General features: G+C 41.3%; 1 protein-coding gene across 1 annotated transcript in view; it reads left to right on the plus strand.

Annotated features, from left to right (window-relative positions):
• AS3MT (arsenite methyltransferase) overlaps positions 1-16776 on the plus strand; it is an 18344-nt gene extending 1568 nt beyond the window's left edge. The window contains exons 4-11 of the mRNA XM_046026544.1: positions 723-873; positions 1738-1874; positions 2616-2685; positions 4218-4299; positions 5827-5958; positions 6535-6677; positions 9088-9222; positions 16548-16776. Of these exons, the coding sequence (XP_045882500.1) occupies positions 723-873; positions 1738-1874; positions 2616-2685; positions 4218-4299; positions 5827-5958; positions 6535-6677; positions 9088-9222; positions 16548-16640 (943 nt within the window). The 3' untranslated portion in view covers positions 16641-16776. The remainder of the gene's footprint in view (positions 1-722; positions 874-1737; positions 1875-2615; positions 2686-4217; positions 4300-5826; positions 5959-6534; positions 6678-9087; positions 9223-16547) is intronic.
• Positions 16777-17751: the final 975 nt, after the last annotated feature.

Raw genomic sequence — 17751 nt, forward strand, 5'->3', positions numbered from 1 at the left:
ACCTACAATGTGAAGCCTTTTCCATCCTTGGGCACGCTCTTCCCTAAACTACTATAGCAGCTACTGCCTGTGCAGTAGATCATGGGAAATGTTTTCTGTGCTCATGCTTTACCTCCCCAGTTAAATACCCCCAGGGAACAGAAATCTTGTGTCACATTTCTTCTCCAGTAACTAGCAGAGTTCTGGACCTGTAGTAGATGTTTAGCTCTAATGCCTCACTAACTGTTTATTCAACAAATATTGTAAATGGCTTGTTTGTCTTAGTACCTGCTACAGTGTCCAACAATGGTGACAATGATAAGCAAAGCAGACAGAGTCCCAGTTTTCTTTTTTAAAAAGATTTTATTTATTTATTTGACAGAGATTACAAGTAGGCAGAGAGGCAGGCAGAGAGAGAGGAGGAAGCAGGCTCCCTGCCGAGCAGAGAGCCCAATGCAGGGCTTGATCCCAGGACTCTGGCTGGGATCATGACCTGAGCTGAAGGCAGAGGCTTTAACCCACTGAGCCACCCAGGCGCCCCCAGAGTCCCAGTTTTCATGGTTCTTCCAGGTTAGTGGGGGAAAAGAAACACCTAAATAGAAATCCAGTGAATGATGGAAGCAAGGAGGGACAGAAAAGAAGGAGAGAGGTAGGAAGGAAGGATTTGTAAGATTTAGCAATTCTACATATTCTAGTCTCTAGGGGGAAAATACGTGTACATGGCTGTGTTTTCTGTTTCCCAGGTACTATGGCTGTGGTCTGGTCATCCCTGAGTGTCTGGAGAACTGCTGGATTTTGGACCTGGGCAGTGGAAGTGGGAGAGATTGCTATGTCCTGAGTCAGCTGGTTGGTGAGACAGGACATGTCACTGGGATAGACATGACGGAAAGTCAGGTGAGGCAGTGATCTGGAGGACAAGGAGGAAAAACTTCTCAAAGGCACTTTTTTAAAGATAAAGTTGTTTCCTTTGTGACTCTTCAAGGGTAATCTAAGAAGGCTGCTGAATGCAAAGCTCATTTGTGCCACTAATCCTTCCCGCCCTGGAGTCTGAGAACTTTGACAGTTAGGGGCTCTTCTGGGAGAATAGAGTCAGAGCTTGACCTCATATATGAATATCATGATGACCCCAAGGAGTCTGGTTTTTCCTTTACTTCTCTGCCATCTATCTTGAAGGATTTTGTTACTGAGTGAAGAGTTTACTCAAGCAAGATCCATATATCAAGGGGCACCTGGCAAGCTCAGGCAATAGAACATGTGACTCTTACTCTCTGGGTCAGGAGTTCAAGCCCCACATTGGGTGTGGAGCCTACTTAATTACAACCAAACAGAACAAAACTAAACAAAAACCCGGGCATTGAGCAGGGACTTTATTTCTCATTAAGTTGTCTCAGACTGTAATTTATCCTACATGCCCAGAGGAACCTTGTACACTTTTCCAAAAATATATTATGAATATTCCATTTGTAATAGGAAAGTTTTAGTAAAAAAGTAGCATATTTAAAAAATGATTATCAAGGGGTGCCTAGGTGGCTGAGTGGGTTAAAGCCTCTGCCTTCAGCTCAGGTCATGATCTCAGGTCCTGGGATCGAGTCCCACATCGGGCTCTCTGCTCAGCAGGGAGACTGCTTCCCTCCCCTCTCTCTGCCTGCCTCTCTGCCTACTTGTGATCTCTTCCAAATAAATAAAAAAATCTTAAAAAAATGATTATCAAATCCATATATATATATTTATACATGTTTTTATTTTTTGTTTTTTTAGGTAGAAGTGGCTAAGAAGTATATTGAATATCACATGGAAAAATATGGCTTCCAGACACCCAATGTGACTTTTCTTCATGGCTACATAGAGAATTTGGAGGAGACTGGAATCAAGAATGAGAGTTATGATATTGTTATGTAGGTCTATACCCTTATTTTTGTGAATATAGCCCATTTCCTGTTGAACACAAATATCACCACTCTTTGCCAAAATGACTCTCACTTAGAGTGAGAGTCATTAAGTCACTTAGGGTAAGAGTCATTAAGCCTGCCTTAATAAAGGGAGGGGAGCTGCTCTCAGGCCCTTGTAGCCCACTGGTCTCAGAACACAGTAGCCCAGGAGAGAACCGATTGTAAACTTCACCGTGAACAGATGAGTCCAAAAGAACGACAGCAGGACCACTGAGTCTGCTCATACAACACACACCGACCTGTTATCTCCAGTATTATTGTCGCAGCAAAGTGTAGGCGTCTGTGTTCCTCCCTTTCCTTTGAGTTGTTGTCAGATCATGCCTGGGTGACAGCCTTAATGAAGCTGCTTTGGATGAATTTCGCCAGTTTACATGTGGCCTAAGAAACTCGTGGTGCAGGAGGCATCGGGAACCAGCCTTTGCGCGGTTGCGTGGTGGCCATCAGCGCAGACACAAATCGGGAGTGTGCCTGACTTTTTTTCCCTGCCCACACAAATTGGCTAACAATTTATTACGATTTTAAACACTCCGTCCATCTCCTTTTTCTTGGGAAAAAGTGGAGTGTGGGGAAGAGAGGAGGGAGGCAGGAAGAATGGTGTAGCTTTGGGAAATGATGGAAGACATCTTTAGGATTTGAGGTGCTCTGAATAGTGTGTGAATTTGCCTGACATTCCATCTGGTTTTTTAGATCAAATTGTGTCATTAACCTTGTGCCTAAAAAGCAACCCGTGCTGCAGGAGGCGTACCGAGTGCTAAAGGTAAGAGAAGTGAGGCAAGTGGTCTTTCCATGTCAGTAAGAGCAGATGGGATCTGACCTGTTCTTGCCCCATTGAGCTGAGAGCTCCAAGTCTTGCCATTTATTCACTGCATTAAAAAGGGATGGCAAAAGGGGCGTGGAAGGATGCCCAGATGTGGATTCATTTTCCTCTCATGTCATAAAAGCTAATAAATCCAAGAGTCCTGATTGTCACTGGATGCCATAAAATAGTTGCCTTATGGCGGTCTCTTGTTCCCTGCTGCTCATGGTCCTGGGATAGCATCCGTAGAATCGCAGGGACTTCAGGACTGACTCCAGAAGATTGCTGTGGATAGACTCTTCCAGCTTGTGTAGTGTTTCTGAGCGCTGCTTATTTCATCTCTATCAGGATTTCACATCTTTGGGGATAGAAAAGATGGAACTTCTACATTAACGACTTTCTAAAAGGAAGACCGGCAGGAGCTCCATGCCCTTCCCATATATCATGAGATATGTATCTTTGTGATAGAAGATATAAGGTTCTGAGATTTTTGGTTTACAGAGCGTGCTGTAGAGCTCAAATAAGAATATGTAGGAATGAGGGGCACCTAGGTGGCTCAGTGGGTTAAAGCCTTTGCCTTTGGCTCAGGTCATGATCCCAGGGTCCTGGGATTGAGCCCCGCATCGGGCTCTCCGCTTGGCCGGGAGCCTGCTTCCCTTCCTCTCTCTCCGCCTGTCTCTCTGCCTACTTGTGATCTCTGTCTGTCAAATAAATAAATAAAATCTTAAAAAAAATATGTAGGAATGATTTAATGAAGGCTTATTTAATACGTCATCTTATGGGCCAGCTCACTATCTTCATCAAAATGTACTTCTAGAAGGTGAAGATGTTATAGTACTGTCTAGACTCTGAGCCCTTGAAACTAGCTAAATACAGTCTTAAAATTCCTGATTCCTAATTATATAAAAATATAATTATTATTATAAAAATAAATACCATTATAAAAGTTATTTTTTTTTATATTTTATGTATTTATTTGACAGATACAGCAGAACACAAGCAGGGGAGAGGGAGAGAGAGAAGCAGGCCCCCCACCGAGCAGGGAACCTGATGCGGGACTTGATTCTAGGACTCCAGGGCCCCAGGATCATGACCTGAGCTGAAGGCAGATGCTAAATGACTGAGTCACCCAGGCACCCTAAAAGTTATATGATTTTTAAGGGAGAAGAATTCAGGAATACTATTTATTAGTTATACAACCACCTAGGACTGCATTTGGTTTGGACTGGCTAAAATTTTCAGCACCTTGGTATCTTTATTTAGGAGAGGAAACACTCTTGGAAAGCCATTTTATTGTCTGTAGGGCACTGAAAAAAAGTCTTGGCACACATCTATTGCTTGTAACTAGCAAGACAGCTGTGATTTGTTCACCAAGGGTCACCTCAGTACTTCTGTTGGTTTTTATAAAATTGATTTTATCTCCTCAATCGTTTCTTTGCTATCTGGGACTAATGTCATCTTTAACCTTGTTTGGACTAATACTGCTCCTTCAGCATGGTGGGGAGCTGTATTTCAGTGACGTCTATGCTAACCTTGAATTGCCAGAAGAAATCAGGACACACAGAATTTTATGGGGTAAGTGTTGCTTTGTTTTGTTTTATGGACAACATTTGTTCATATGCAGAGCTCCAGTTGCTATTGTCCAGGAGGAGGCTTTGTGATGTGGGAACACGTGGGACTAGGTGTGGTGGCTTCTGTCCCCTTTCTCCTCTGCCACTCAAGAGTGGGATGATCTTGGACAGTTTAATTAGTCTCTTTGAGTCATTGTTTTCCAAATTGTAAAATGCAGAGAATAATACAACCTTCCTTACTGGGCTATTATGAAGATTAAATGAGATAGTGGGTATGAAAAATACTTTGAAAACTGTAGCATGGCAACCCTTTGGGGACTGAAGCCCCTTCATCTCCTTCTGTTCTCAGTGTTACTATGTTATTTATTCCCTTATCGTCACTTAAATGGAGTCTCTAGAAGTTGAGGAGACGAATGCATGCCTGTGGTCAGTCTGATTGTGAAATCAAAAGTTCTTAATTTTAGGGGCACCTGGTGAGCTCTTTCAGGGGAGCATGTGACTCTTGATCTCAGGGCTATGAATTCAAGCCCCATGGTAGGTATAGAGATTACTAAAAAAAAAAAAAAAGAAAGAAAAAAAGAATCTCATTTAAAAAACAAAACAAAGCAGTTCTTACTTTCAGAATAAGTTCTGTTAATTTTTTCCTGTCATACAGTAATAAATGAATATTGTTAAAATGTTGGAAAATACAAAAAGAAAAAGAAAAAAAATACTACTTAACCATGTAACATGGCAATAACCTCTTTAACATTTCAGTATAGATCCTTGTAGGGTATGTGTATGTGTATAATAAAATTTGGAACATGCTCTCTGTAGAATTTAGCATCCTAATTTTATTTGGCATGTTTCCTAAGCCTAAAATCTTTAAAAATGTGTTTTGCGTGTGTGTATTCTACAACTGTATTCTACAGCTATGCCATCATTTATTTGACCATTTCTCTGTTGGTAATCTCTTGGGTTGTTACTAATTTGTTGATATAATAAATTTAAAAAACTTTAAATTGCCTTATGACTATTAGTAGTAGTTATTGTTCTAGTAGCAGGTTATTTATGATAATCTGGAGCTAATAGGCAACTTTGTAAATTATCCTTTATATTTTTTTACTCACATAGCGTAGTGCTTTTTGAAAGGTAGCCTAAACCATCCAGAAATATGATTGCAGCTGGATGGAACCAGCACATTAGTGACTGTCTTGAAAAATGGTTTCCAGAGGCCATCAGCTAGCATATTCCATTTTAACTGTGACTTTCTAGATCTTGGGGGGACACTCAGGTCCCTTTTCTGTTTCTAGGATATATATTTTAACTAACACCATATCCTTTTTTTTTTTTTTTTAAGTTTGTGTATTAAGTAATCTCTACACTCAATGTGGGGCTCAAACTCACGACCTTGAGGTCGAGAGCTGCATGCTCTTCCAGCTGAGGCAGCCGGAAGCCCCAATTAATACCATGCCTGATAATTTTATAGCAGAGTACTTTCTTGAATACCTAGTTGTGGTCTGTGATTTTTCTTTTTCTTTTTTTTTTTTAGGTGAGTGCCTGGGTGGTGCGTTGTACTGGAAGGACCTTGCAATCCTTGCCCAAAAAATTGGTTTCTGCACTCCGCGTTTGGTCAGTGCCAATCTCATCACAGTTCAAAACAAGGAATTAGAAAGAGTGATCGGTAAGAAAGAACAGCGGGGAATGTTAAAAGTGCTCCTTGAAGGGTTTATATGTGGTGGGGTTTTGTTTGTTTTTCTCAAATGTGGTGTTTAGCAAGTGTGTACTGAATGGCTGTCATTGAAGGAGACTTTGGGTCATCTGGAAACATCCATCTTGTCTTCTGTTTAATAGCAACCTCCCAGAGTTTGGTATTTATTTATTTACTAAAGAGTCAAGGTTTTTTTTTTTTTTTTAAGATTTTATTTATTTATTTGAGAGAGAGAGAGCATGAGAGTAGAGAGGTCAGCAGGAGAAGCAGACTCCGTGCTGAGCAGGGAGCCCGATGTGGGACTCAATCCCGGGTCTCCAGGATCATGACCTGAGCCAAAGGCAGTTGCTCAACCGAGCCACCCAGGCATCCCAGAGTTTGGTATTTAATAAAGCACTTCAGTTACTCAGTAAATGAAGTGAACTGCCAGAAAGATAACTGATGGCATGCAAAAAAGAAAATCACCTTTATGATGTGTGCTGTTCATCTGCTAAGCAAACCAATAGCCATTTGGTGCTGGAGCTGAACCATGGGTGAATTCTGTTTCAGGTGACTGTCGTTTTGTTTCTGCAACATTTCGCCTCTTCAAACTCCCTAAGATGGGACCAGCTGAAAGATGCCAAGTGATTTACAATGGAGGAATCACAGGCCACGAAAAAGAACTGATATTTGATGCAAATTTCACATTTAAGGTAAATAAAAAATTCCATAATTTTAGACATTCTTTCTACTCTTATTTTTGCTCTAGGTACCCTTTCTTTTTTTTTTTAAGATTTTATTTATTTGTTTGACACAGAGAGAGAGATCACAAGTAGGCAGAGAGGCACGCAGAGAGAGAGGGGGAAGCAGGCTCCCTGATGAGCAGAGAGCCTGATGTGGGGCTTGATCCCAGGACCCTGAGATCATGACCTAAGCTGAAGGCAGTGGCTTAAGCCACTGAGCCACCTAGATGCCCTCCAGGTACTCTTTCCTAACCTTGCATTGCTTCTCACTTTCCTGGTGTAAGGACATGTGCATGTGTGTATGTATGCTTTCGCTGAACCGTTAAAAGCAGACATTGTGACATTTTACCCTTAATATTTCAACATGCATCTCCTAAGAATATTCTCCTACATAACCACAGTATCACTATCACACCTACGAAAATCTTTTATAGAAAGCATCCATCAGACATCAGATGAATGGAATTACAGAGAAGTGGGATGGAAAAGAATAGAAGTATTGTGCAACAGTATTTCAGTGGTTCACTTGTATCATTGAATGAAGGAACTCTTAGTGTTTAATGACAACACATTGATATTTCTACTACTCTTTGCAGGGCCGTCTTTATTCCCTCAATATGGAAAAGTATAGGCTTTGGCATCTGACACCTGGGTTCAAATTCTGTCTCCATTATTTATTACTTGGATAAACTTGAATAAGTACTACTTCAAGATGTAGTTTGCTACATTGCGAGAGTAGGATAATTATACCTACTGTATGGATTTTCTGTAAGATTAGCAATAACATAGGGGGGCCTGACTGGTTGACTTAGTAGAGCATATGACTATTCATCTCCGGGTTGTAAGTTCCAGCCCCATGTTGGGTGTAGAGATTACCTAAAGAATAAAATTTTAATAACGATTAGTAATAATATAGCTGGGTATGCACTGGGCACTCAGTAAATAGAAGATACAAGCATGATTGTTCCAAAGGTAGAAGGATTTACTGTTTTTCACTTCTGATTTTTTTGGTCCAAGTAGCACCTTCAAAGTTCTTAACTACTCCCTGATGCAATAGAGCTATTGATGCTTTTTCATTGATCTGCTGCCCCTTGATGTACTGCCTGCTTTGGAGAGTCACAGAATCAAAGTGGGAAAGGCCTTTGAACCCATTACTCTGATACGGTGGCTCTCAAAAAAAAAAAAAAACCACCGGGCGCCTGGGTGGCTCAGTGGATTAAGCTGCTGCCTTTGGCTCAGATCATGATCTCAGGGTCCTGGGATCGAGCCCCGCATCGTGCTCTCTGCTCCGCAGGGAGCCTGCTTCCTCCTCTCTCTCTGCCTGCCTCTCTGCCTACTTGTGATCTCTGCCTGTCAAATAAATAAATAAAATCTTAAAAAAAAACCCCACCACCAACAAAAAAACATTTTTAAGAGCAGAATTCTTTTTAAAAGAATATCTTATTTAAAAAACCAATATTTGGGGGGCGCCTGGGTGGCTCAGTAGGTTAAAGCCTCTGCCTTCAGCTTAGGTCATGATCTCAGGGCCCTGGGATCAAGCCCCGCATCAGGCTCTCTGCTCAGCAGGGAGCCTGCGTCCCCCCTTTCTCTCTGCCTGCCTCTCTGCCTACTTGTTATCTCTGTCTGTCAAATAAATAAATAATTAATTAAAAAAAAACACAAAAAACCAATATTTGGGGTACCTGGGTGTCTCGGTCAGTTAAGTGTCTGCTTTTGGCTCAGGTCATGATCTCAGGGTCCTGGGATCGAGCCCCCACATTGGGCTCTCTGCTCAGTTGGGTGTCTGCTTCTCCCTCTCTGTCTGTCTGCCGCTTCTCCTACTTATGCTCTCTCTCTCGCACTCTTTCTCTCCCTCTCAAAATGAATAAAGAAAATCTCAAAAAGAAATTTAAAAACCCCCAAAACTTACTATGTGTCAGATGTTACTTTACATAACCCCAGTATATGAAGGGGTGAATCCAGAGCTTATCTAAAGGGAGCAGACTCTCCTGTGCTCACTCCTGGTTCCCAAGGCATTAGTGTTCCCAGGCACACTGGAGCTCACAGAAATACACATTAACTATTAATTTAAAACCCCATTTTAATGATGAATAAGGTGATACTCAAATTTTTTCCCTATATTTTCTACATCTGTCTCTGAGAACAATGAGTGTCTTTTTTTTTTTTTTTTTTTTGCTTTGCCACCAAAGAAAAACTGATTATGACACTGGTCAATTGCATTTTGAAATGAGCATGAAACTAACAGCAGGGTCTGAATAGAAGAGAATATCATATCATCTTTTTGTCCTGAAATGTCACTCCTTAATAAAACCTTTGCATTTCTTTTACTGAGGTTAAAGTGGCATTTCTTAGTAAGTGTGTTTTTCCTGCTGCCCTTCAGGAAGGTGAAATTGTTGAAGTGGATGAAGAAACAGCAGCTATCTTGAAGAATTCACGATTCGCCCAGAATTTTCTGATCAGACCAATTGGAGAGAAGCTGCCAGCATGTAGTGCCTCTTCTGCTTTAGGATCAAAGGTTTGTTTGGCTTTCAATCCCTAACTTGCCACTGACTGCTAAAATAAGAAATCATTATTCTTTTAGTTGGCTGCTATAAATAATTTGTAGCCTGTTTGTATCTTACAAAATGATTTGAATTAATTTCATAACTTTATTTTTCCAATCTGGACAGTAAGTCAGAGACTCTCAACTTGGTGTACCCATGAAGGGACTTCAGGGCATCCATGAACCCTTTAAAATTTTATGTGTATATGTGTATTTTCTCAAGAAAGGGTCTATTACTTTCATCAGATTCTTAAGGGAGTGCAGATACAAAAAAGATTAAGAGCTACCTTGGAAAAAATTATTCAAGTATTTGTTTTTTAAATTAAAAAAATTTTTTTAAAAGATTTATTTATTTATTTGACAGAGAGTGAGTGAGTGAGAGAGGGAACACAAGCAGGGGGAGTGGGAGAGGGAGAAGCAGGCTTCCCGCTGAACAGAGGGCCCAATGCAGGGCTCGATTCCAGGACCCTGGGATCATGACTGGAGCCGAAGGCAGACACCCAACAACTGAGCCACCCAGGCGCCCTGTTTTTTTAATTTTTTAAAAAAGATTTTATTTATTTATTAGAGAGAAAGAGAGCACAAGCTTGGGACTGGGGATGGGGAGAGGCAGAGGGAGAAATAGACTTCCCACTGAGTAGGGAGCCTGATTCGGGGCTTGATCCCAGGACCCTGGGATCCTGACTTGAGCCGAAGGCAGATGCTTAGCTGACTGGGCCACCCAGGCACCCCTGAAACATTTGTAAGTTTAATTGAGATAGTCAGATTGCCCTGCAGAAAGATTATGCCAATCTACACGCCTACCTGCAATGTATGAGAATACCTTTTCTTTGCCCTCTTACTAATATTGGGTATTATGTTTGAAAATCTTTGTCTGATGAGCAGAAAATAATTTGTTGTTTTATTTTGCATATACTGAACCTTTTGGCATACTTATTGGACACTTATATTTTATCCATTATGAACTTTCTATATAATTTCTTTAACTATTTGCTATTAGAGTGGTATTTGCTTTTTTTATTGCTCTATAAAAGATTGTCTTACATGTTGTGAACATTTTTTCTCAGCATATCATCTATCTTTTTGCTTATTTTTCCTAAATAGACATCTTCAATTTTTATATAGTCAATTCTTTAATGGTTTTTGCCTCTTATCTTATGATTAGAAAGACCTTCTTTCCACATAAACGTTATGAATTTACCCGTTTTTTTAATTTTTAAGATTTTATTTTTAAGTAATCTCTATACCCAAGGTGGGGCTCGAACTCACAATGATCAAGAGTTGCATGCTCCACTGACTGAGCCAGCCAGGGGCCCCACCTATATTTTCTTTTAGTACTTTAGACACTTTGAGATAAAATTCATATAACATAAAATTCACTATTTTAACCATTTTAATGTGTACAATTCAGTGACTTTAGTACCTAGTTGTGCAGTCATCACTACTATCTAGTTTCAGAAAACTTTCATTAACCCCCCCAAATCCCATCCTTATTAAGCAGTCATTCTGCTATCTCCCCTCCCTCTGGCCTCTGTCCATAACTAATTTGCTTTCTGCTCTGGATTTTCCCGTGGTGGACATTTTTATATAAGTGGAATCATACTATATGGCCTTTTGTGTCTGGACTCTTTTACTTAACCTACAGTTTTCAAGGTTTATCCATGTGTCAGTAGTCCATTCCTTTTTATGTCTGAATAATATTCTATTGCATGTATATACCACATTTTGTTCATCCATTCATCAAGTTGATAGTAGCTTCTTTCTACTCTTGGCTATCCCGAGTAGTATTGCTGTGAACATGCATGTATGTGTCCTTGTTTGAGTGCTTGTTTTCACTTCTTTTGGGTCTATACCTGGTAGTGGGATTGTTGGGTCATCCAGTAATTCTACGTCCAACTTTTGGGAGACCCACCAAACTTTTCCACCGTGGCTGCACCATTTTAAATTTCTACCAGCAATGTATCAGTTTCCAATTTCTCTACATCTTTGCCAACACTCTGTCATTTTTCTGTTTAGTTTTGATTGTAGCCATCCTAGTTGGTGTGAAGTACCTCATTGTGGTATGGATTTGCATTTCCCTAGTGACTAGTGATGTTAACCATCTTCTCACATGTTTGTTGACCATCTGTATGTTTTCTTTGGGGGAAATGTCTATGCAAATCCTTTGCCCATTTTTTTTTTTTTTAAGAGAGGGAGAGAGAGGGAGGAGGGGTAGCAGGAGAGGGAGAGAATGAGAATCTTAAGTAGGCTTCATGCCTAGGACAGAGCCCAACATGGGGCTCGATCTTACAACCCTGAGATCATGACCCAAGATGGAGTCAAGAGTCTGACACTTAACTGACTGAGCCACCCAGGCTCCTTTGCCCATTTTTTCTTTGGGTTGTCTTTTTATTGTTGAGTTGTAAGAGTTCTTTATATATTCTGGATATAAGACCCTTATCAGATATATGGTTTGCGGAACTTTCTCAACATTTTGTATGTTGTCTTAACACTCTCTGCATAGTGTCCTTTGATACACAAAAGTTTTTAATTTTAGTGAAGTTGAATTTTTCTTTTTTCTTTTTTTGGTTGCTTCTGCTTTGGGAGTCATAGCTAAAAATCCATTGCTTAATCCAAGGTCACATGGATTCTTCTAGTACTTTCATGGCTTTGCCTTTCACATTAAAATTTTGAACTATCTGGAATTTACTTTAGCATAAATGTTAAGATACAGTGTGACTATCTCTCCAAATATTAACTAGTTCAAATTTTCCTGTTTACTTATTAAATCAATCCCCCACCATTTTGAAAAGCTAATTTTGATCATATCTTAATTTCTTGAATGTATACTTGAGCCAGGATACCACTATATTCTAAAATGATCATTTTCTAAACTATTTTAGATTCCTTTTGGGAATTATTTTAGTATCTGAAATATTGGTGTAGCATTATTCTAAAGCATTTTATCACAGTTTACTTCATGTCATCTCTACAGCTACCCTAGGAAGAAGGCAGGTAGGTAGTTATAATAGATAATAGCATCCCTCTTTGCCTTTCTTTTCTTTTCTTTTTTTCTTTCTTTATTTATTTGATAGAGAGAGAGATCACAAGAAAGCAGAGAGGCAGGGAGAGAGAGAGGAGGAAGCAGGCTCCTCGCCGAGCAGAGAGCCTGATGCGGGACTCGATCCCAGGACCCCCAGATCACGACCTGAGCTGGAGGCAGAGGCTCAACCCACTGAGCCACCCAGGTGCCCCCCCTCTTTGCCTTTCTTATATATTTAATTATTTCCCCCTATTCATGGTACCAATTATTTTATTGATCCCCTCATTAACTTAGAATATTGTATTTAGAACAGGCTGAGTGATGGATTTCAAGGCTATTTTGGCTGACAGAACTTAGAGCATTCACCAAAGTCAGACCAGTGATGTGTCAAGGCACTGGATGTTGGAAGCCCCAGGAGATAACGATACTGACGCTGCTGTGCTAGGATGGCGGCAGAGTTGGGGTTTACACATAGGCCTTACACTCAGATAGGCGAGGCTCAGATCTTGGCTCTACCAGGCTCCTGTGATCTTGGGTATGTTACCTATGCTCCCTACACGCTCTGTTTCTCCATGTGTAACAGGAAGGTAATAATCACTTTTTCTCCTCAGCTTGTGAGGATCCGTGGGGGATGTTCTGTGGGAAATGTTAATCTGTTGCCTGGCACATAGTACACACTCAAGAAACAGAAGTCGTTACAGTCACGGATTTGTGCTAATTAAGATTCTTGGTCACTTGGAACTGTTCTAGGATTTCTCATTCTTCTACACACCCTTTCTCCTGGGCCCAGAGATTCTCGAATCTTTTGCCATGAATTTTTTGCTTTCTTTGGCTTGTATGTTGTAGTAATTTTGGATACCTTGAGAATACATTGACACACAGGAAACTCTTAGGCCTTGTTCTGCTTCCTCTGTTACTGTGGTAAGCAGTCTTTAAGAGTACAGCGTATTTAGAGATCACTCACCAACATGGTCAGTTTGTAGTTGGGAAAGTTTTGTGTTTTTTTTTAGATTTTATTTATTTATTTCACAGAGAGAGATCACAAGTAGGCAGAGAGGCAGGCAGAGAGAGAGGGGGAAGCAGGCTCCCTGCTGAGCAGAGAGCCCCATGCGGGACTTGATCCCAGAACCTGAGATCATGACCTGAGCCCAAGGCAGAAGCTTTAACCCACTGAGCCACCCAGGCACCCCTGTAGTTGGGAAAGTTTAATGGAACACAAGAGGCGGGAATTCTGGAGCCAAGAAACCGGATGTGGGCTCGTTTGGCCACTCAGCAGCATGAATCAGCCACAAGCTAAGTGTAGGAGCCCTGGCGAGCGCTAAAGAGTGATCTACAGGTTTTGTTTTATCAAATTCTTGAGCGCTCTGCTGTTTGTTACTTTTCTGTTTTTCGAAGCAGGTGCCCTTTTGGAAAGTAGAGAAATGTGACTTTGGACCTTTCTGTCCTTGAAACCTTTCAAATGTGATACTGGTATTTTGAAACTCTTGGGAGTTCACCGGTAACAAAACCTTGCTGGTGAGAATCAATGTGTATTTTGAAATGTTTTCATCATTCCAGTTCTCCTGGAACCCAGCTTCCTGAATCTTAGTTAGAAAAGCTGTCGGCAGGTTACAGTTACAAGTAAAAGGAGTGTTTCCTCCAACCACAACACTTCCAGTGTACTCTGGCTGTAAAAACATTTTAAAAATTTTCGTTAAGTGATCTGGCTTCTGCAGAGACCCCTTTCTTCCAGCATGGCTCTCCTTGACCTCCCTTTTAGTGTGCACGCGGGGTGTACAGGAGGGCTCTTGACCTCGGATACCAGTCATAACTTGCCACGTACTTGAACTGGTTTATCCCACCTGCCTCTTCTCTCATCTGCCTTGTTTCTTTCAGCCTGCTGATGTGCCAATGTCTTTAGATCAGTTCCAAGGTTTTGAAATGGCAATCACTGACAGTGAAGGAAGATTTAAAGAATGAAACAGCTGTGTGTCCTAGAAATATAACCTTGTGTGCTTGGAGGAGGACGTGCCTATCTTTTTTATGGCAGACCTTTCCGATAAAGACCAAGAGCACAGTACAGGCAGGCACACGTGGGGGTTGCTGGTGCCGGCGACTTCCTGACAGCTGCTGCCAATGAGGAATGCTGCTTCTCGCCGAGCATTGATGCAGTGATAACCATTTCTGAGATCCCTTCTTTTTTTTCTTTTGTCCTCTTCCTCCTCTTCTCTTTTCTCCTGCCCTTCCCGCTCTTCCTCCCTTCCTCCCTGTTCCTCTTCTCCTCTTCCTCCTTCTCTTCTTCCTTCTCTTTTAATCCTGACGAGGAAAGTGTATGTTGCTATTAAAAGAATTACATTAGGGGCCCTTGGGTGGCTCAGTTGGTCGAGCATCCGACTCTTAATCTCAGCTCAGGGATTGATCTCAGGATCGTGATTTCAGGCCCCACATTGGACTCCACACGGGGCATGTGGCCTACAAAAAAAATTACACTAGTAAAACACTGCAGCATCGGAAATGATGCATGTAGGATTGTGGTACACACTATCTTGCTACAGTTACTAGTAGTGGTAGTAACAATGTGAGCAAAGGTAGGAATAATATAGAGAACTTAGTCTTTACTGAACACGTGAGATGTTCAAGGCGCTGTGCCACATTGTCCTCACAATAACCCGTATTATTATCCTCATTTTAAAAAATTAATTAATTAATTTTAAAAATTATCCTCATTTTACAGAAGAAGAACTTAAGACTCAGATTAATGTACCAGTCCAAGGTCACAGAGCTAGAAAGTGGTGAATTTGAACCCATGTCAGATTCTGAAGCTGACCTTCTTGCTCTATATGCTGTACTAGCTCTCCGTATCTAGACTTTCCATAGAATCACAGGATGTTGGTGCTGGAAAGGACTATTTATCGAAGTGTCTCACCTTTTATTTCCTTTAAGTCTTGGGATCTTTTAGGGATGGGAGCATGCATTAGGAAGTGATGCTGGTATCATTATGTCTTATTAGTGGAGAAGTCATGGGGTGGGAAGAAGAGGAGTGGAAAATCATTTTCCTGGGTGAAAAGGAGGAGAGGTAACTTTTATGACTAGGAATTCCAAAGTAACAAGAGGAGGAAATAAACAGTGGACCAGAGGGCCTGGCAGCAGCGACTGGCACAGCCAGCCCTCTTCCAGGCTTGGAGATCCCCTGCTGGACGCTAGCTTATTACTTGTTAGGGAGCCCAGATCCGGGCAGGCATCTTCATTCTAGAAGAGTGGAAACTGAGGGCCAGGGGGCACCAGGCTCCCTATAGGTTATTTCAGTGAAGGTAGTGGTCCATAGGACTGTCTGTCCTTCATGAATGTAGGGTCCGTAGCTGTCTTGTCCTGCCTTCTATTTGCAGTGACCAGTGATCAATAGTGAGAGTGTGCATTTATGTTTAATGAATTAATTATCATTATTTGAGGTGGCTTATTCATGCTCTTGATTTCTTGCCTTTGTGCCTGGTTTTCCTCTGGCCGCACTGGTGCTGTTGTTGGAGGTATCTCATTTGGAGGTGAAAGGAGGAAAAATAAAGACTACCATCTTGTCTTCTGAAAATTCCACTCACTCTGCCCTGAGATCTTGCCAGCTGGTGTTGGCAGTCTCAACATCTGAACATCAGCAGTTGCTAACAATGGCCTTGGTGTCTAGGACTTGCCTTCTTGTCTTGCGCACATGTTTCTGGACATGAGAGTAAGGGAAGGAATGAAGTTTCAGCACTTTGGTATTCAGTTCCAGAAGGGTAAAAGGCATTACAGATGGGACTCCCATAAAGCAAAATGAAATAAAATCAACTTTCCTGGTCCCCTAAGGACCACCTTTAAGAGGCTTTAAATGAAGTTTACCTTGAAAGTAAAAACTCGGGACACCTGGGTGGCTCAGCCAGTTAAGTGCCTGTCTTTGGCTCAGGTCATGATCCCAGGGTCCTGGGATCGAGTCCCACGACTCCCCCTGAGTTGGGCTCCCTGCTCAGCCAGGAGCCTGCTTCTCCCTCTGCCCACTGCTCTACCTACTTGTGTGCGCGCGCGCTCTCTCTCTCTCTGGCAAATAAATAATTTTTTTTTTTTTAAAGGAAAGAAAGTAGTAAAAACTTGACTAGAAGCTTCAGGACAAGACAGCCACCTTTATAGCTGAAACCCAAGGATCCCACAGAATTATAAAATTTTATCTACCTTCTGGGTAAATCAATCTCAAACTAAAATATGAGAGTTGTAGTACATCCAAACTCCTTTAACTTGTTCTTTCATTTTGGTTTGCCTTTCCTTTTGACAGGGTATAATCACAGATCCATTCAAGCTTGCAGGAGAGTCTGACGAAGCAAAGCCCAGATGTTCCTCTGATGTTGATGGAGGCTGCTGTCCCTAATTTATAGGTGACTGGAAGAAAGGAGCAGAAGGCGAAGGACTTACATGTGTCTTTTAATCTACCCTTCTCCGCAGCACAGACCATATGAAAGAATAAATGGCACAAAAGCCACTATATTCTATGCCATTGATAAAAATAATGGATTATTTTTTATAAGGTATTAATTGAAGGCTCATAGCACATGACCGTAAAGGCTGAGCAAGCAGGTTTTCCTCTCTCTTTGCTAATTCAAAGTTCTGGTGCCACTTAGTGGTCAGATGTGGAACTGAGACGGGGTCTTCTTCAGGCCTGGCCAATGAGCAAGAAGGGCTTCAGGAGGAACGGTTGGCTGGGGGGCAGAGGGTCTCGGGAAAAACATTTTCCTTCTGACCTGCATAGCACCTTTGGACTTTCACCATGTTTGCTCATAAAACAAAGCTCCTACTGAAATCATGCTAATCACGCCAAAAAATTGCAAAATCAAATTTGGTAGGAATGCTCTTCAGATAACTTCTAAATCAAACTTTTTTTTTTTGTTTGGCAACTGAATGAAGAAAACAAATGATTAATGAATCTCTTTGACCTCATTAGATCCTAAAGAATGACACTGTAGTGACCATCTGTAGTAAATCCTTACTGGATCAGGAAAAGAGTGATAATTTTTTTAAAAATTTTATTTATTTCTTATTTTTTTTATAAACATATAATGTATTTTTATCCCCAGGGGTACAGGTCTGTGAATCGCCAGGTTTACACACTTCACAGCACTCTCCATAGCACATACCCTCCCCAATGTCCATAACCCCCCTCCCCCTCTCCCAACCCCCCCTCCTCCCAGCAACCCTCAGTTTGTTTTGTGAGATTAAGAGTCACTTATGGTTTGTCTCCCTCCCAATCCCATCTTGTTTCATTTATTCTCCTATCCCCCTAACCCCCCATGTTGCATCTCCACGTCTTCATATCAGGGAGATCATATGATAGTTGTCTTTCTCCGATTGACTTATCTCACTAAGCATGATACCCTCTAGTTCCATCCACGTCGTCGCAAATGGCAAGATTTCATTTCTTTTGATGGCTGCATAGTATTCCATTGTGTATATATACCACATCTTCTTTATCCATTCATCTGCTG

Source organism: Meles meles, chromosome 13 (assembly GCF_922984935.1).
Source record: "Meles meles chromosome 13, mMelMel3.1 paternal haplotype, whole genome shotgun sequence".
NCBI lineage: Eukaryota > Metazoa > Chordata > Mammalia > Carnivora > Mustelidae > Meles > Meles meles.